General features: G+C 36.4%; 1 protein-coding gene across 4 annotated transcripts in view; it reads left to right on the forward strand.

Moving 5' to 3' along the window:
• The first annotated feature begins 301 nt into the window (after positions 1–301).
• The window catches only part of Purg (purine rich element binding protein G), a 30492-nt gene continuing 9576 nt past the window's right edge, over positions 302–21217 (forward strand). For 2 of the 4 annotated variants that reach the window (XR_016539025.1, XM_090353950.1), the window contains exons 1-2: positions 302–393; positions 711–1586. Coding sequence is in view for 3 of the 4 variants with exons in the window: in XM_090353950.1 (XP_090210076.1) it covers positions 717–1586 (870 nt within the window). In the remaining variant the exon portion in view is untranslated. Of the gene's footprint in view, positions 394–710; positions 3797–21217 lie in introns of those variants that run through there. The other 2 variants (XM_090353948.1, XM_090353949.1) reach the window with 2 other exon arrangements.

Here is a 21217-nt window from a genome sequence, read left to right on the forward strand (position 1 = left end):
CCTCACGCTCGCGTCCCCGTGCCGTCAGGACTCTCCTCGGAGACATCCTTCCCCCCCCCTGCCTTTAGTCGGCTGTGCCGGGGAGGCGGGGTCCGCCGCCCTCCCCTCACCGTCCACCTCCCCGCCTCCCTCCTCCCCGCGGGAGTCGGTGCCCGAATCGAGGCAGCGGCGGCCGCTGGAGGGGCGGCGGCGGCGGTGGTGGGCGCCGCAGGCGATGCCCCTGCCCCGCTGCTCCGGCGGGGGGCAGTGCGCGCGGCGGCGGCGGCGGCGGCGGCGGGGGAGGAGGCGGGGGGGCGGCGGCGGCGGCAGTGGCAGCGTCGGCTGCAGAGGGGCCGAGAGCTGGCGGCGGCGGCGGTCGTGAAGGGCATCGGCGGCTGTGAGAGCAGAGATGATGTGAGTGTCCGCTGACGGGAGACCCCGGGGCTGCCGAGCCCGAGTCGGGGCGGAGGGGGTTGGGGGGGCAGGGGGGGAGACCGGCGGCGTCGTGCGGGCACTGGAGCGGGAGGCCGGGGCACGGCGGAGGGATGCGGCGTGCGCTGTGCCGAGCCCCGGAGCTGCCATCGCCGGGCCGGCTCTGAGGCCGGAGCCGAGCGAGCCCGGCTCGAGTGCGGGCTCCGGGCGGCGGGGTGAGGCGCTGGCCGAGGGGCGTCTACGATTGTTCTCAACCCCCATCCCCCCCACCCCGCCCCGTGTGTGTTTGTCACTTGCAGCTGAAGATGGAAAGAGCCAGGCGAAGGGGAGGCGGCGGCGGCGGCCGCGGCCGTGGAGGCAAGAATGTAGGGGGCCCTGGCCTAACCAAGACTAGACTCTATCCCCAGGCCCAGCACTCTCACTACCCCCACTACGCCGCCTCGGCCACCCCTAACCAGGCTGGGGGCGCAGCCGAGATCCAGGAGCTGGCCTCCAAACGAGTGGACATCCAGAAAAAGAGGTTTTACCTAGACGTGAAGCAAAGCTCCCGGGGCCGGTTCCTAAAGATAGCCGAAGTCTGGATAGGGAGAGGCCGGCAGGACAATATCAGAAAGAGTAAACTGACCCTCTCCCTGTCGGTGGCCGCAGAGCTGAAGGAGTGTCTAGGGGACTTCATTGAGCACTATGCCCATCTGGGCCTGAAAGGCCACAGGCCGGAGCATAGCCACAGCAAAGAGCAAGTCCCCTCTAGGAGGAGGCAGAAACACTCAGCGCCCTCCCCACCAGTCTCAGTGGGGTCAGAAGAGCATCCACACAGTGTCCTCAAAACAGACTATATAGAGAGGGACAACAGGAAATATTACCTAGACCTGAAAGAGAATCAACGGGGTCGCTTCCTGAGGATTAGACAAACCATGATGCGGGGGACTGGCATGATAGGTTATTTTGGCCACAGTTTGGGCCAAGAACAGACTATAGTCCTCCCGGCACAAGGAATGATTGAGTTTCGAGATGCCTTGGTTCAGCTGATTGAAGACTATGGCGAAGGGGATATAGAAGAGAGAAGAGGCGAAGATGATGACCCACTTGAACTCCCAGAGGGGACCTCTTTCAGAGTGGACAATAAAAGGTTCTACTTTGATGTGGGCTCTAATAAATATGGAATTTTCCTGAAGGTAAGTGAGGTGAGGCCACCTTACCGTAATACTATTACTGTTCCATTCAAAGCGTGGACAAGGTTTGGGGAGAATTTTATCAAGTATGAAGAAGAGATGAGAAAAATATGCAACAGCCATAAAGAAAAGAGAATGGATGGCAGAAGGGCCAGTGGTGAAGAACAAGAATGCCTCGACTAGAGTGAAATTGAACTCCATCAGGCAAAATTTATAATCATAAATTGGCTAAAAGTACTGATCAATTATCATTTGAAGAATTTTTTCCTCTTTTGGCCCTTCATTATTAGTAACACTTCTAATAGTTTATAACTCAAGAAGTCTGATTCCCATATTATGTTACACAAAGCTCACTAGAATTCTCATGGGAATCCTAACTTTCCCAGAGCTAAATAGTTTAGATGTTTCAACTGCTCCAGACTATTGAAGTATGCAAGTCAGCACAAAATGTGACATTCTGACCTTTTCAATACCATAACTAAGATTTACATTGCACTATGATGTAATCTTGAAAAAAGATACATACGTAATAGGGAAGAGTGAATATCCCACCCCAAAAGTATTCCATTTCTACTTCATTAAATCTGCTAGGCATACCTGTAGGACAGTTACCACAGAAACAGAAATTAACCTCATTGTAAGTATGTATTTATAAAAGTACAAGTCGAAATACCCATTGGGTAACTATTAAAGCGTGCCACTAACAGATCAAATATTATTAAATAACCCCTCAAAATATAGTATCAAAATATTTAAGAATTACTAAAGTATTCTATAATTTCAAATTTTGTGGTAACCCTACAGTTTATGGTTGTGCTATCAAAGCCATGGGAAAGTTTTAATTGGTTATTTTGAAGCTGGTTACTTCTGTTGTACCCATATGGTTTTACTGACTTTCCAAAGTTTCAGGCATTACAGTGACATTACATTTGAGTGGGAGGCTTCATCCAATGGCTTTCCTATGGAAATCTTGATATTTCCACATTTTATGATAATGTGGAGCTTGAGATAGGTTTTTCCATAAAACATATCATGGATTCAAGGTATTATTTATTATGATTCTTCTTTAACAGTATGTCAGAAGGGTTGGTGCACTCTTTCATGGATATAAAAATATGCCTGTAATTATAGAGGAGCACTTTTGCAATTGATGCTTGTAAAACCATGTCAAACTTCCAATATAAACCTGACTTTTACAGACACTTTAATTCCAGAAGGAGGCGGGGAGAAACTTGTTTTCTAAAAACATTTAGATTACAGATTTTCAGTCTGGGGAAACTATTATTTGCAGATAAGATGGACTATAAACATTTGAATGGAAAATTCAGGCATTTTCCAAGGTGCTCATTATGATATTTAAAGAGGTTTACTTTACAAAAGGTTACCTGTATTCAAAATTATTCTCCAGGAAGAACTAAATCAATTTTTCAACACCTAAGCAGTTTTTTAAACAAGTAGATAACTGTATATGTGTGTACCAACCCACTCACCTTATATCAACTGACTGAAATTTCAACTATTGGGCTACATTTTATTCTGAATGAAATTGATTTATCTTTTATCTTGACTTTACTTATCTTCTACATTGTAAGTCCATGTAGTTATGTTTTATCAACAGATTACTGACTTCAGTCCTCCCCCCCCAAATATAACTTACTGACCAGAGATGGCTCCATGGATCGAGATCAGATTGTAGCTCTGCTTTGCTACGCTATACGAAATTCAAAATCATTTTAACAACTTTCCCCCAGAAGTTTATCCCCATATACACTAACATAAGGTCACAAAGAAAACCTTACAGAATGAAGTAAGAAATAAGAATAATAATTTTACTTGAGAACAAGTGATCAGTAACTCAGACATTTATACTGGCATTGGTTTGCAGATTATTTGCATTTCCTCCAATATTATGAAGGAATCTCAGTTCATTGTCATTGTAGAACATCTGGATCACTGGAACAACTGAAGGATAGAAGATGGTATTAGTGCTTGAGTTAATAGCACATGGTGGGTGTTAACACAAAAGTAACAAGGATTTTTAAACAGTCGTAACTATAAAATAACTATGTAGGCTTGCTTAAAAAGTAGTTTTTGGTATATGAAGGAGTGATGTGCACTTGAATTACTGTACTACTGATTGTTATTGCTGCCCATCGTAGTGCCTATTAATAATAATCAACCTGTCAGATTTTGGCACACAAGAACTGTGAATATTCCAGTCGTCAATTGTTCTTATCACTATTGCTATAAGTGAATGCTCTCTTAAAATCTTTCTTTTTTAAAATATTTATATCCATTAAGACTAAATGATTTTTCTTATGTTTTTTTTAGTTTGAAAAGATTTGAGAGTGTGGATGTATATATATCTGTATAGATGTATATACACAATACTATGTCATACTTAAAGATAAATATCTTAAATTCATTGTAAATACATATTATTAGTTTAGTTTTGCATTGATTATTTAAGAATTAGTTAAAAAGCCAAATTTTCTACTTTGTACGTATACTTCCAGGTTATTACCACCTCATAACTGCAGATGCTTATATATTAGCAATTGAATAGATTGTAGAATCATTGAAGCTTCTATCCATTCTTTATTTTGCCTTTTCATAGTTAATGTATTCATTGAAAAATGGAATTAATTCTGTGATTTTTTTTGATACTTAAAATTCCCAAGAATTCATTAGCCATAATTATGATCCAGTTCAAACCTCTGGTATTAGGACATGAATTGCCATGTATCTTATAAAGTAAGCTATTTTTAACTGTGCAATATAAATTTTATTTATTGATATTTGTGACATAAGTGGAACTACAAGTGCACATGGTATTCTTTATAACAGGATCCTTGCCTTGAAGATGTCAAACTCTTAAGGCAAATGGATATTAGAAGTAAAAACTGAGCACTAATGTTAGTAACCAAAATAACTAGCTCACTATCTAATGCTAAAACATTGATGATGTTTGCACATAATAATCTAAGCATAATGTGGTACAGATCAAACTGTAATATAATATAAGCTAATTGTATGAAATTTGGAAACGGGTTCTCATAGTAGTTGGCAGTGTGCTCCTAGCAATTGAAAGCTGCACTAATCTGTTGCTTATATGCAAAAGATGCAATGTATTATAAAGGTATTAAAGTTCTGCCACATTTTATAATTTTCCTTGTTAAAGCCCCAAACTGCCATGTCCCTTAACTTGAGTCAAACACAAGCATATTTGCACTAAAGAGCATGGCCAAAAAAAAAAAGTAACAAATGACAGGGTGGAAAAGCTAGTTGGAACCTCTTGAAATAGTTGGTTCTAATGGGAGAATTTCACATTTTGTCTATTTGAAAGCTGTATGGTCCAGGCAGACAATCTGTCAGTTCACTAATTTAATAATGCACTTTACCTTTTGTATATACAAGATGTACATTTATGCCACTTGATAGGTGGGATGTTTCAGTAACTGTGTAGTTAGAATCTGTAGGGTGATCTCTTGCATGTATATGTTTGTGTTGGAATTGTTGTAACAGGTTTCCATTAAATCAGTGTAATGGAGAAAGGTAGAAGATGCTTTCAAAACAAATTCCAATGTATTTTACAAAAAAAAATTAAAGTAGACTTCATATTTGTATTCTTAAGGACTAGAATATATTTAAAACTATGTCTGACCCGTATTAGTATTGCAGTTGAGACTATATCTACTTGAGACTTCCCATAATACTCCGAAAGTTTAATTTTAAGATTTTGTCCAGATTTTAAAGAAATAATGATTCTATTTTATGGTTAAAATGCATAAGTTATTAATAAACAGTAATGATACTGCACCAGACTTGAAAGTATGGTTAGGAAATTTTGAAAAAATACACAGGCTAAAGAAAGGAAGTTTCAAGTTAAAGAAATATAAAGAGCTTAATACTTTACCAAAGTAACTATAATGTTTCAAATTTTTCAGAATTACTAATCTTGGCCAAGTAAAAAAGGTAATGGGAGATTTAGTATATCCTTCCATCCTAAAAATTTCGTAAGATGTACGTTTGAAACTTAGGTAATTGTTGCTTAACAACAGATTGTATGTACTTTACTGAGAAACACTGTGTACTAACATTTCATCGAGAGTGTGCTATATTTACTTCATTTTATATCTATAGATAAGAATACATTATATAACCATCCTATCTTAATATAACCATGTATTTATATTGTAATTTTGCAGATATTTTCAGTAAAATAAATATTTATCTGCACAATTTGAAGATGAAATTGAAATATAGCCTCAGATGCTCCTTTTTAATAAGCAGCTACCATTGAAAATTGTTGTATGTATTGTCATTCCTTTAAACTTCATTTTATAGTTTATTTTACTATTTTAATGAATATGGATTAATTTGAATTTTAATTGGTTGTCTAAAAATAAGATTTTTCATGTGTGAAATTTTTTTTTCTTGCTCGTGTCCAAAATGGCTTTAATTGAAACTGTTTATGAAATCCTCTTCCAAGCTTTATGTAAGGGCTTTGCCTAAGCACCACTTAGTTTGAAATTTTTAACAAAACATCTTTTGGAAGGATATTTAAAAAAAAAAACCTAACATTGACTCTGTTGCTACAAAATAATTGGGACATTTATCTTTGCCACATAAGATTCTAAAATCTGGAATCTTTCCTTTAGGATTTTTTTACTTCCATAAAGAAATGGTAGCTAATGACTAGCCCAGCAGAGGAAGAGGATAAGGATATTACTATTCTGTTGATAATCCATACTCCACAATACTATAACAGCAAAAAGTGTGGGGAAAATGTGTTTCCCAATTTAAAGTCAGATGAATTGAGTTTTTAAAACAAGGTAATGCTTATCTTAAAGCATACGTAAGTGTTTGTAGGTAGAACTTGGAGTAATGTGTTAGTATATTTTCTTGTAAAATGGGAAAGAGTTGGTCTTCATTCTTAATTTGACATTTTAAATTTATTTTACTTGAATTTTAACACTTCTAAATAAGTGGAAATATACATATACTACAAAATTTAGATGCTGCAGAAGAATAGACAGTGAAAAGTAGAAACCAATGTTAGCAGTCGCTATGTAGCCTAGAGTTTCGAGAATATAGAAGCATGTACATATGTATTTTCTTTTTAAATGCACAAATGCAAACAAATACATTGTCAAAAAAATACATCTGGCATTTAAGGGATTTTTTTTCCTCTCTTTTTTTTTTTTTTTTTTTTTTTTTTTTTGCCAGTCGTGGGCTTGAGCTCAGGGCCTGAGCACTGTCCTTGGATTTTCTCAAGGTTAGAGCTCTTCCACTTGAGCCTCAGCACCATTTCTGGCTTTTTTCTATGTATTTATGTATGTATGTGGTACCAAGGAATCGAACCCGGGTCTTCGTGCATGCTAGGCAAGCACTCTACCACTAGGCCAAACTCCCGGCCCTTTTAAAGGTTTTTTTTTTTTTTCATCTTAAATATCATACTTTAGTTAACATGCCATTTATTTGATGCAATATTTTTACACCAAGGAAATATCAAAGAAATTCTGAATGAAACCCATTGCTATTTACTTAACTAATATACATATGTATGTATTGATTTTAAATGCACAGTTTATCCTACTAGTTTCCCTTCTCCATTCCTAGCCATCTTGCCTATCTGTATTTACCTATTCTCACACACACAAAAAAATATGCTGGTCCTTTTTTCCTAAAGTAACACAAGATAGTAGCAAGATAGTAAAGAATTTAAGTTTTTATTTGTGTTAACTTTTCTAATGAAAAACACTAATATTCAAAGCTTTAGCAAAGTATAACTTGATTTTTAACTAATTCTGTTACTATTATTTTTATCCTAAGACCATGCCAATGCATATTAAAACTAAAGTAAATGATTATTACAACCTTGTTGAACTCTTTTCACTTATTAACATAATACTTTTATCTATAACAAGAGTATAAGGCCTGGTTAACTTCATCCAATTCAGATTTGTGCATAGAGATAACACTGCATTGGTGTTAATTGTTTAAAACATTGACTTTTTAAAATTATTATTGAAAGATTCAGACTAAGAGTCCTTAGGAGCAGAAGAGACTGGTGATTTGGGGAAAGAGTAAATATTGAGATGCTAAGAATTTAAAGTATAACTAAATCATATCCATTCATTATTTTTACATGAAATTAGCGTTAGCATTATTCCTGGAAATACACACAAAACTGTTTTAATAGTTCATACACAAAGACACAAGAAAAAATCTTTTATAGTTATATATTATCTTTAAGAAGTTCTATAAAGGGGTAACTATTCTCAAAATCTTTTCCATTCATCAAGTATGCATTTTAAGATTCCCATTTCTGTTGCCTACCAAAGAAAAAATTAATATAAAAGTAGAAGATCCCATTCTGAATCCTTTAATTATGTAAACTAAATCAGATTAAAAGATCCAATTCAGTTAGAAATACATTTAAGAACATATTTATTGAGAAAGAATTTTTAATGGAAATCTGTAAATTTAAATGTTATGTTATAAAAAATCTAAAGCATGGTTGTTTAAAGTTTACCAATATCTCCATGATTGGTGCCACAATTTTTTGTTTATAAACTGAGAGTCTTGTTAGAAAACAAGATCTGGTGAACATACTTTTAAAGCATAAAAGCATTTGGTTCTCCTGCTATAATGATGAATACTTCATTGTCCTTTAATGAATCTATAAAATTGGCAAAGATATCCATAAACTTGTTTAAACTTACAGTGATATATATATGTGTTGTAATCCTTAAAAGGAGGAATTGAAAAGGAAAATAAATTTACCTCCAAAAATGAAATTTGCAGCCAGGCACCAGTGACTCACACCTGTATTCCTAGCTGCTCAAGAGGCTGCAAGGTGGAAAAGTGACTCCAGCCCAGGTAGAAAAGTATGGGAGGCTCCATCTCCAATTAACCAGCAAACTGCTGGACTACAGTCATGGCTTAAGTGATAACATAGCCCTACAAGAAAATCCCCCTACAGGCAAAAATTAAATAACAAATTTTGCTTAGGTCTAGGCAGAAAAACACTAATTATTTCCCATCCTTAACCCATAGTTTCCCATGTTGTTCCTGTCTGGTAAATTGCATTTTCCAAATTTTACCTTTTTTTGAGAGTATTTCTTGAGAAAAGCCCCCTATTCTTTTGAAGCCAGTGATGTACACCAGTAAAATTAAAGCATACTGAATCAGTGCTGCTACGGTGTAAGAAAAGACCTTAAATCCAGTTTATACTCTCTTGATATTGTTGAATTAAGATGTTCAAAATGTAAGCTGAGGGAAGGCTTGTGTTTTATTTTGCTTTTCTCTATGAAACTAAAATATCCATCTGGTTTCTATGTGATGATAGTCAGAATTTCTTGCATTAGAAGCTCCTGTTGTAAAACATTTGGTATTTTACTTATAGAAGATATTTTTGTAAGGTAGTAGTGGTCAGGATTTTATTATTTGTTATAGATTGATGGCATTGTTGCATGGAGATAGCAAACAGAAAAGAAAAAACAAGAGAAAAGTAGTAACTGATACTCTATAACAAAAGAAATCAGCCTAATAGAAATGAAGAGAAACTTGAGTCATTCTCTCAATTTAATGCCTTTTTTTTTTTCACTTTAAAAGTGTGTTTGAGTGAAAAATGTAGAGGGAAGGGGCAATAAGACCTAGTCTACCAATACATGGCCTGGTCTTGAGGAAGTATGGACCTAGTCTAGGAATACATGGCCTGGTCCTGAGGAAATATGTAGCTTCTGTTGGATAGTTTCCACATAGGAAAAAAAGAACAATGTGTGGCTAGAAACTAAGTATCTAACTAAGCTTTTAGAATTCTGCATCAGTGGAAGTTGAAAGAAAGTAGTAAGTAAATACTATTTACAACTAACAAGCCACAAAATTTGAATGGAGTTGTGGCTGAATTGGTTGAGTACCCTGAATTCAGGGCACAGTACCAGCCCCCCCTCCATAAAAAAGAACAGTTGGCTCATAGTCACAATTAAAACCATGTTATCTACTAAGCATTAACCATCTTGTATCTTAATTTTTTACAGTTGATATTTTCTTAATCCTTACCAAGTTTCATTCTTTGGAAGGAATATGACATTTGTCATATTCATATAATCATCCCTTATATTCAGCATGGCAGAGAATTTTTTAAACTTTTTTGTGAAATGCTGGAAATAACCAAAATTGCACTAAATGATGTAACTGCAACTATCATTACAGCCGTAATCAACTTCTGCTCTGATCTCTTTCTCTTTGTCATGGTGATTATCCTGTTCTACAAATGATTTTTAACAAGGAACACTAGGAAGGCCACTCACCTGGGAATGTATACAATTCTGTTTTACACAACCTGTAACTACTACGGTGTGTAAAGATAAGACATCCTAATGCTTACTTTGTTGTTTAAGCCTTGAGGAACTAGGTGGTGAGTAATAAGAAGAGAAGCAGCACACAGGCTTCTTTTGTGGGGGCATTTATTTAAGTGACCTAGTCCTTCGCTACAGTGTCACAATTTCTGCCAGTAAAAGAGTGTAACACACTTTGCTCAACACACCCCTCTTGCTGTGTATGGGTTTCCTTTTTCAGTCACAGACAGTGTTTAAGAGTAACGCACATGATGGACACTGGTGGCTCACACCTATAATCCTAGCTACTCATCCTAAGATCTGAGGGTCACAGTTTGAAGCCAGCCCAGGCAAGCAAGTACATGAGACTCTTAGCTCCAATATAAAAAGCCAGAAGGCAGAGCATAGTCTTGAGCAAAATAAGAAAAAAAAGAAAAAAGAAAACTAAGGAACAGTGCCCAAGCCCTTAATTCAAGCCCCAGGACCAGCACAGTATCAAAAGAAAAGGTAAAAAAAGTTGCCATGTGTACTTTCAAGTGCATATTCACATCGTATTTTGACCATTTTAAATATATCAGTGTACATAAAATTCCATTGCTACCAGGCACCCATGATGCATGCCTGTAATCCTAACTACTCAGAAGGCTGAGATCTTAGGATCTCAGTTTGAAGTCAACCTGGGCAAAAAAGTCCATATGCGACAGTTATTCCACTTAATCACTCAAAAAAGTGGCACTGTAGCTCAGGGGGTAGAGCACTAGCTCGAGCACAAAGAGGTTCAGGAGAAAAGTTGTACCAGGATCATTTTTTATGGTGGTAATAAGAAGAACCAACTGAAATTTATTGGTACAGATAATAGTTACTTATTGAACATGTACTCTTCAGTGGCATCAGGAAGCTTGTCATATTTACTGTTTCTAATCCATGCAATAACCCTACTATCCTCATTTTATATAAATTTCTAGAAATTTAGAAACTCGTTCAGTATTTCCTAATATATTTGAGCCAAATTGATAACCAAGCCAAAGATTGTATTGATTCAGATAGGCTAACCCTTCCCCATCCCTGGACGCTAATAAAGCACCAATTTAGCCCTACCACAACTGCTACTGAAATCTTTTAATTATCTCACACTATCCTCTGTATGATTATACTCTCACGAAGACACAATTGCTTAGGTGAGAGTTTATTTGGTTAAAATTGCTGCTGATAAATACAACTTATTTGATCTTTTGTGCAGATTGGACTTCTAATCCTGAATAACTGTTAAAAGTGTCAGTGATCTTTCAAAAGAATCAGATGGTAAGACTAGATGGATGACCCCTATTCTATCATGATAGACCGAGAAAACAAAATTACTATTCACTGTGGGTCTACAGTTTCATGAACTAAAAACTTTTACATTGTCTATGCTAACTTGGAAATAAACTTTATCAATTGACTTTTGTTAATTTCTCATAACTTATTTCTGACATTCAATTTCTTTTGCCAAATGCATTTTACATTCTATCATTCTTTATATTTAGTTACCAAGTTTCTTCTTTCCCTTAACTGAGATGACTGTTCTATTTACAAATAGATATTTTTCTATACCTTCATCCTATTTTTATGGCAATGGTTTTCAAACTTCGAGTATCATCTAAACTTATAGTGTCTCTTAAACAACAAATAGCTGGAGTTTTTGTTCAGTAAGCCTGGCAGAATTTGTATTTCTAGCATATTACCAGGAGAGTAGATATTGCTCATCTGTAGAATGCACTCTTCTAGACTAATAAGATTTTTTGCCTGAGCTAGGAAAAAAACAGAGAAAGTTTAGCCAAATAATACTTAATATCTTGGTAGAATGAAGACTGAGTGAGCCGGGCACAGTGGCTCACGCCTGTAATCCTAGCTATTCAGGAGGCTGAGATCTGAGGATCAAGGTTCAAAGCCATACCAAGCACACAAAAGGACCTAAGACTCTCATCTCCAGTTAAACTCTAGAAAAACGGAAGTGGGGCTGGGCTCAAAGGTAGGGCTGTAGCCTTGAGCTGAAGAGCTCAGGGACAGTGCCCAGGCCCAGGGGTAGGGCGGTACCCTGGAGCTAAAGAGCTCAGGGATAGCATCCAGGCCAAGTTCAAGCCTCATGACTCACAAAAAAAGAAAGAAGACTGAGTGGTATTTATTCTGCCTTAACATAATTAAAATCTTGAGCAACAATTTTTTACAAATTGTCTAGAGTTTAGTTTAAAAATACTATTAACTATCATTACATTACTAATTCCCTTTCAGTTTTCAAAAGCTCTCAAGATAAATTACAGAAATTAATTATAATGACATGCAAACCTTACCTTTCAAGGTAAGCATGAAATGTATTTTGACTTAGCAAGCAATTCTGCCATATAAATCTTAGTAAAGGAAAGGGAATGGTTTCTCCACTTGAGGATTATTAACAAATCTGGAAGATATTAAAATTCATATTTGAAGAGACTTTAGAATTACTTTAGTCCCTTAATTTTACATTTTGTAATATTTGTAGGCTAAACAATTTAATGCTAACACTTAAAAGGTTGATGAGGGGCCAGGAGTATAGTCTAGTGGTAGAGTACTTGCATAGCATGCACAAAGCTCTAGGTTCGATCTTCAGTATCACATACACAGAAAAAGGTGGAAGTAGTGCTGTGGCTCAAGTGGCAGAGCGCTAGCCTTCAGCAAAAAGTGTCCAAGGACAGTCCCCAGGCCCTGAGTTCAAGGTCCAGGACTGGCAAAAAAACAAAACAGGCTGATGATCTGTTAAATTGTATAAATATTGAAAAGCATTTAATATTTATGCTAGTTTCCCATAATTTCTCTTTTTGTGCAGGATGAAGCAACTATATATTATACTATACTTGGAATATTTTCTTAGTTAACAGCTAGACCCATTGAGAGATGAGTTTCCTTGAGAACTTAGTGAACATGTTATCTGAAAATATAACTAACACATAAACATAGTTTATGTCATGTCTCCTACCTTGTAGATATTCTGTAATTAGTATATTGATCAAAATCAACAAAACCATTTTACATAAGTATATAATATATATTTATATATAAGCCTCTCAATAGCTTTTATGTACATATATATATATATGCTTCTCAATAGCTGTTATTTTAGTAGATCACATCCAATTGGAAATACTAAGTTAATTTATACACATAGACAGTTGGTGGTTCTGTAAGTTAGCTTACTTTTCTCTCCAGCTTCTACTCTTCAATAATCAGCATTCTAGAATGTTAGTGAGTCATGAATTGTGAAAAAGGTTCATTGCCAGCCAGGCGCTGGTGGCCTCTTCTTCTAGCCACTTAGAAGCCTGATCTGAGGATTGCAGTGCCAAGCCAGCTCAGGCAGGAGGAAGGTCCACGAGACTCTTACCTCCAATTAACCATCAGAAAACAGGAATTGGAGCTGTGGCTTAAAGAGGTACAGCTTTTTGACCTTGACCAAAAAAGCTTAGGGACAGTATCCAGGCCCCAAGTTCAAGCCCAACAACTAACAACTTTCTGTGGAGAGATCTTAGTAGGCTGAAAAGTATTATACCACAAGTCTAGAAAACATTTATATTACACATCCCCAAATAAGCAAATTTTACTAATGTACACAAATATATACACAGATAGATAGATAGATAGATAGATAGATAGATAGATAGATAGATAGATTAGATAGATAGGTAGATATCAGAGCCCAGCCCTGCCTCATCTTTTCTTATTCCTGATGAGGTAATAGCAAACTGGTTTCATCTTATTTCTACAGTTGAATGCTTGCTTGTCCTAAGTATTATGTTGAGAATTTAAATCTGCATCTAAGGAGAGATCATTCATGCCACACATTTGTTGTCATCCCTGTTTTAGAAGCTTTCATTTTATCTCTAAAAGTATGAAGTTTAACTGAACAGCTGCTACTTGCAGAACATACACTATATGAGTCACCTAGGGTTGTATCTCTTCTAATGCTTCAAAGATTGTTTCAAACTGATATACACAGAATGTCTCCAGTGCTTCTAAAGACTTCTTGTAGTCAGGCTAGAATGAAGTCATCAAAGGTGCTTTAGCATTAAACTGTTCCTAATGAATTTTGCTATTAAAATACAGCCCTAGGGCTATAACTGTGGCTTCCCTGGCATGTATGAGGCCCTGAGTTCAATTTCTGGTACTCCATACTCAAATAAATAAAATTAATTTTAAAAGTTTAAATTTAAATTAATTTAAAAGTTTATTTTTAAAAAAAACAGTATTTTCCATTTAAATTTTAAGTCCAGACATTAATGCGTCTGGCATATTTAAATGTATGTCTTACTCCTCCTTCCCTGATCTGGTTGGTCTGGAGTAGTGTTCAGAAACTTGAGAGTGTTGTAGAAGCCACTCTTTGCTGTGGATTTAAACAAAATTTTGGCCTCATTTTTCCAGCTGAAATTGTTTTAAAATGTAATACTGTCAGCATCTTAAGACATTGTGGGATGAAAGGGATTTCTTTTTTTTTTAATTTAATTTTTTATTGTCAGGGTAATGTATAGAGGGGTTAAAGTTATATTCGCCAGGTAAGAGGTGCATTACTTCTCACACATTGATACCCCTTCTCATGTTTTTGTCCCTCTTTTCCTCTCCCCACCCCCTCCCAATATCTTCTTTCCCCCCCTTCCCTTTCCTATTTCAAATAAACAAATAAATGTATAACTGGTATAGTTAACCAAGTCAGATCCAGTAACAATAACCAAAGGTCAACAAAAGAGAAGGGAAATAACATGGTACATTAGGAACAACAATCATACAAGATAAAGCTCTTGTTTCCATATCCTAGAGATTCTTTGATTTAGTCTCATCCTATATGACCTTATGTACCTAGGCTTTGAGCTATTGTAATCCTCTGCTAGGAGAGCCCAAGGTTTCTACTGATTATGACAAATGATGGAAACCATTGAGCCTATGTTCCTTTGAGTCTGGTTTACTTCACTTAATATGATTTTTTCTAAGTCTTTCCATATCCTTACAAATGGGGCGATGTCGTTCTTTCTGACAGCAGCATAGAATTCCATTGTGTATAAATACTACATCTTGTTGATCCATTCATCAACTGAGGGGCATCTAGGTTGGTTCCATATGAAAAGGGATTTCTTTTCACCTTTGTTTTGTTTAGGGTTTTATTGATCACAAAATAAAAATACAAAATTTAGATATCACATTAACCACAGATATGCATATGTCCAAGTATTTCATTGAAGATTTTCTTCTATCATGTTTGCTAACTTTCTGGGCAGCCAGTGATTACCGAGAATGTTATTTTGTCTCCTACCTCCTAAACTCAAGTTCAGACTGTTCTTTCTTGAAAACTCAGCACTGGTTTCATATTGTCAGGATCCCATAGCCAAAACTGAAGCCTCTGTAGCCTAAACTGGTTGGGCTTTTGAGTCGCTCATGAATTGACCGGCTAAATCTTAAAGAAAAAATGGTCCTGGCCCATTTGGAATGCCTAATTTCTAGTTGCCCATTTTGTGACAATAAAAAGATAACACAGATTTTACCATTTTAATTTCTGAATGGTCTCCTTACCTTATTTTATAGCCAGTCTCCAGACGTTTTTAATCTTGTAAATCTGGAACCCTATAGCCACTAAGCTACCCTCACTTATCCCCATTTTCCCATCCTTCCATCCCATAACTGCAAGTCTCACCTACTTGTTGGCTTTTATTTAAATATGAAAAATGTTTTAACCCCTCCCCTGTTAACATTTACAATTGTTATGTCACTTCCAGAATATGCATATGCCTTGCCTCCACTACTCATAATTCATACATGCAAAAAGATTTACAAAACAGTTTATACTTAAAATAGTGCTTATAATCTATAAATGATGAAGAAAGGATCTTATGTCCTGGAAGCATTTCCAGTAATGTATACAGAATAGAAAGCATTTATTCTCAGACGACAGAACTCCTGATGAATGCTTTGTGCTGGTTTGTTGTAGGTTTAAAATTGGAATTTCTAGGTTAGAACTAAGTTAAAAGACTAGAATTTCCATAGCTTTTCCTATGTTCATTCCAGATTTATTGTCCCATAACATAACTCAATTTGTAGACTGGACATTTGGCAATACTAATCAGAATCTTAGTTTAAATTCACTACAAAAGGGTTTTAACAGCCTAAGGAAACAGAATTTGGGCTGAAGCTGCTATTTAAAAAATGCATTTTCTGCAAAGGAACTCTTGTAAATAGTATTTTCAAAAATAATTGGTAGTAAGAAAAAAGCTCAACCCAAGAAACAGTTTAAAAAAATCTATTCTTTAAAAGTTTTTCTTCAAAAATCACTTTGTTAATTTCTCAAAGAAATCAATGGTATTTAAAATTCCACATGCAATATATAATCTTAATAACCCACAGTGTTATGAGTGTACTGCATATGAATTTGCCTTAGGGGAAAAATACTAGCACAAACACTTGTTGATCAAATCTCTTTGACAATGATAACTGAGTCATCATTCGTTTTATAAATTTAAGATTCATAATATCAATGAATGCTGTCTTGTAAGTTTTTCAGACAGATGCTATTTTAAACCATTTAATATTTCCATAACTTTTATAGCACTCAACTTTTTATTTAATGATCTGATTTGCTTCAAAGAAAATCCTTGACAAGTCACTGAATTTCATTTCTCCTTTGTTTTCCATTACAGAATTACAAGTTTTACTAGGGGAAGTGATCCCTTGAGTTGCAAATATTGAATGCAAGAATTGTACTGGGGTCTGATTTGTTCAGTAATATAGTGAACAGTTGATTTTTTTCTCTCAAGTGCTTTCTCTCACTACTTGAGACCTTCCTGTATCGTTCACCACTATTGTCACCACAGAAATTCATTTGATCTGCATTCTTCCCACACAGGCCACCAACATCGAAAACTTAACCTCCTCTGCCATATGTTTCTTACATAAAGTAGGCCTTATATTTTATCAGTAACAGTGGATTTCAGCTCGAAAAGTTCTCCAGGTCCTGAGCTTTTATGTCATAGTTAGTACATTATTTTATCATTTCTAATATCAAATTTACATTGAAGAATGCCTGTGGAATTTATAATACCTGAAGTATATTTGCATTATTTTTCTTCAAGCATTAGTAAATATGAGAGAATCTTCAGTCATTAGATTAACAGGTTTGGTTTCTAGTAGCCATTGTTTGATGTACTTTATAAAAGATCTAACTATTACATTTCAGGATTCATAAGCTGTAATTCAACCAGTAGTTTCCATTATGGTGGTGTACATCTGACTTACAACATTTAAAAAAAAACTATACTATTGGGCCAAGTGCTAGTAGCTCATGTCTGTACTCCCAGCTCTCTGAGGAGACTGAGATCTGAGAATCATGGGTCAAAGCCAATCTGGGAAGAAAAGTCCAAGAGACTATTATCTCCAATTAACCACCAGAAAACCAGAAGTGGCACTGTGGCTCAAGTAATAGAATGCTATCTTTAAGCTGAAGAGCTTAGGGACAGTGTGTCCCAGGCCCAGCATTCAAGCCCCATGACACACACACAAAAAAGTAATAATAATCTATACTATTTGGTAGAAATGTTTTATATCTAATATGGAAAAGGTTAATCTTTGGTGAACACAGAACTTGGTACACTACCATTTTTTTTCCAGTTCTAGGGGCTGAAGCAGCAATTTTGTTGTAATTTTGTTTTTAAGGAATAATCTTGCTTTGCCCAAGCCTCAAACTCCAGATCATTCTGCCTCTGCTTCTTAAATACAGTTAACAGTCATGTACCACTGTGCCTGGCCCTTCCACTGGGTTTTTTAGTAATTAAGTTCTAAATGACCAGTTGGTAAATAAATTACAAGATCTTTACAAAATATGAATATGAATGCTAAATTTCTGCTTATGCAATAACTAATCAAGAAAAAGGTTATTATTTGGGCTGTTATTTCAAGCACCCAGACAATTTAAAACAATCCTTCAAAGCCTAGTGCCGGTGGCTCACCCCTGTAATCCTAGCAACTCAGGAGACAGAGATCTGATGATAGTGGTTTGAAGCCAGCCTGAGCATGAACCTATAAGACTCTCATCTCCAATTTAATACCAGAAAAGTAGGAGTGGTACTGTGGCTCAAAGTGGTAGAGCTCTAACCTTGAGCAAAAAATGAGCAAAAGAGCTTTCTGTCATGTCCTTGACCTCATAATGTATGGCAGTGCCAAATGAAGGTAAGGGCACTGTTTAAAGGATGGTGCCGAGCCCTTTGAGGTTTTAGTTGCTGGCTTTTGTTTATCCATCAGTTTCAAATTGTATGAGAGCCCTTTCTTGAGGCTATTTTCCATTTCTATGGCTTAGCTCCTTTTTATCAGGCTGATCTTTGTTTCATCTGACACTTATTGGCCATCCTATCCTTGTCACCCTTTATATTTAGTTATGGCTGTTTTACAGCATATCAGCACATTGTTACCCAGTCCTGGTTATTTCCTTCCATGAAAAGTACATGCATATCTTGGAACTGTTACAAACTAGTTGATGGTGATCATATACAGATACATACATACATACATACATACATACATACATACATACATACATACATTCAGTAACACCTATCTTTTGACCCTATGGACAAAAGCTTTAAATACATGATTCTTCTGGTTCTAAAAGATGATTTTTGATATGCAACCTAAGTCTTCATTAAAAATATTTTAAGGTTAGTTTCTCACGTGAAGCCATTTCTCTTCAATTTGATTTCTTTGCTTTCACCTCTGTACATACATTGTATGGACTGTTTAAATCACCTGTCACTTGACATTACTCTTCCTATTTCTGTTCTGTTTTACCTCTGAAATTACAGTACTTAATAGACAAATTTAAACATTTTAATGAAAATGATCATTTAAAAATTGACAAATACTATGTCAGTTTTGTTTCAAAGAATACTCACACTGGACACTGGAGGCTCATGCCTGTAATCCTAGCTACTCAGGAGGCTGAGATCTGAGGATCAAAGTTCAAAGCCAGCTTGGGATTACAGTGCAGTTTGAGATCTTGTTTTTTTGTACATTCTGAATTTTACTTCCCAAGTTTTTGTTTACTTAAATAAGTGAGGCTGTTTTTTCATTCATTCAAGGGACATAGACTGGCTACTTGGGGCCAGTTCCATTGTTGAGCATTGAGCTTCCTTAACTTGGAAAAGCAAATACTTAACTGTTACTAGCTTTAAGTGAACCAAGCCCAATGTTACTTTATTCTCAACAGCTTGTAGCATCTGGTCAAACTTGTATTTTTCAGTCAACAGAAATTTTGTTCATCTGACATATGCCAAACTGTGTGTTGGTATATTTGAGAAGTGTGTCTGAAGCTGTTTAACAAGCCATATTATTTTAACTGTTATTCTTTAAATGTGATTGTCTATATTCTCTCTTAGTCCTCAAAGTATATTTTACTGATGCAATTTAGAGAGATATAATCCAGCTATTTTAAACAGTAATTTTGTGGTCCCCATTCTAAATCTCAATGTCCTAAGGTGAAAACAATTCCATTTTATCTCTTATGCCTACTGTTCAAATAGTAATGGCTTACCAAATCCAAAGCTTGGAGATAATTAAGAAACCACACAGTTCAACCTAAAACACATCTGTGGTTTCTGATGTGAAGATGGAGGAAGAAAGTCAGTTGCACGATGAGGAAGCTCTGTAGTAGTAACATATATACCACAGGTTTACCTTCTCTGCCCTAGACTTTTGTATTCATCTTCCCCTTAATTTTATTCCACTCACTGTACATTAAATATATGCAGACTTCTTTTTTTCCTAATAGTTTGGTTGCACAAAATCTATTGATGTTCTCAACTTTTTCAGCTGCCACACCAATGTTTTAAACAATGAAATAAGCCTGTTTCTACTTTGCTTGTGTTACTAAATCAGCAGTTACTAAATCTCAATATAGAAACATCAAAACCAGGAATAAATTCAGGTTGTAAAAGATTGGGTTGTCCTAAAAGTGGAAGCTGGAATTATTGCATGAATTATTCTAGCCTTATGTAGGCTTAGAAGTTTCGTGGACAAATTGACCTAATCCACACAAATTTTCATGTTTACAGATTCAAAAAGATCAGTATGCCTAAGGAAGAGTTTAAGGAAGTTCTACATTTGTCTTTCCTATGTGGAATAGTACAGTAATAATTATAATCACACCCTCCCCTCCCTTAAGCAATAGCCATAATAATTTCAACTCTATTTTTAGATATTGGGCTCCAACAGACTTATTATCTCTTGCCTCATATGGAGTAGTGAACAGCAGACTTTGCTGTCACCAGTCCTGGGTTCAAGTCTAATTTCTATCAATGTGTAATTTGAGGTAGCTAACTTTGAGCTGAAGAGCTCAAAGAGCACCAAGAGCCCAGAGTTCAAGCCTCACTACAAACAATAACAACAAAAAAGAAGAACCTTATACTTTTCTGCCTCAACAACGGATATAAATAACATATTGCAGATCAACAGCACTTTTCCTTTGTCATACCTCAACTATGATTTTTTTCTGACTTTTAGCACTGACCCCTGTCGATTCTTTAGGACCTTTAAACTTCTCACTCTCAGAAAGGCTTACATGAAGTATCACATGATTGAGCTGGGAATGTGGCTTAAGTGGTAGATTGCTAGCCTTGAGGGAAAGAAGTTCAGGAACAATGCCCAGGCCCTGAGTTTAAGTCCCAGGACTAGACAAAAAAAAAAAGGAAAGAAAAATATTACATGACTATTAATTCTATTGATTGTGTAAATTTTAAACAATGAGGTTTTGCCAGACAGCAGAGCTCACATCTATAATTGTAGTTAGTCAAGGGGCTGAGATCTAAGATTATAGTTAGAAGCCACCCCAGGCAGAAAAAAAAAAAGACATGTCAATTAACCACCAAAAATTTAGAAAGGGACATGTGGCTTAAGTGGTGGAGCACTGGCCTTGAGCAAAACAGCTCAGGAACAGTGCTTGGGTCCTGAGTTCAAACTTGGGGATCAGTACCACAAAAAAGATTTTGTTTTTGTTTTGTTTTGTTTTTTTGCCAGTCCTGGGCTTGAGCTCAGGGCCTAAGCACTGTTCTTGGACTTTCTCAAAGTTAGAGCTCTACCACTTGAGCCTCAGCACCACTTCAGATTTTTTCTATGTATGTGGTACTGAGGAATTGAACCTGGGTCTTCGTGCATGCTAGGCAAGCACTCTACCACTAGGCCAAACTCCCAACCCACAAAAAAAGTTTTAAAAGAAAAAATTTTAATTTGAGAAACCATGTTCTCTTGTGTCAG

This window comes from Megascapheus bottae, chromosome 20 (genome assembly GCF_031878675.1).
Source record: "Megascapheus bottae isolate mThoBot1 chromosome 20, mThoBot2.hap1, whole genome shotgun sequence".
Taxonomy (NCBI): Eukaryota; Metazoa; Chordata; class Mammalia; order Rodentia; family Geomyidae; genus Megascapheus; species Megascapheus bottae.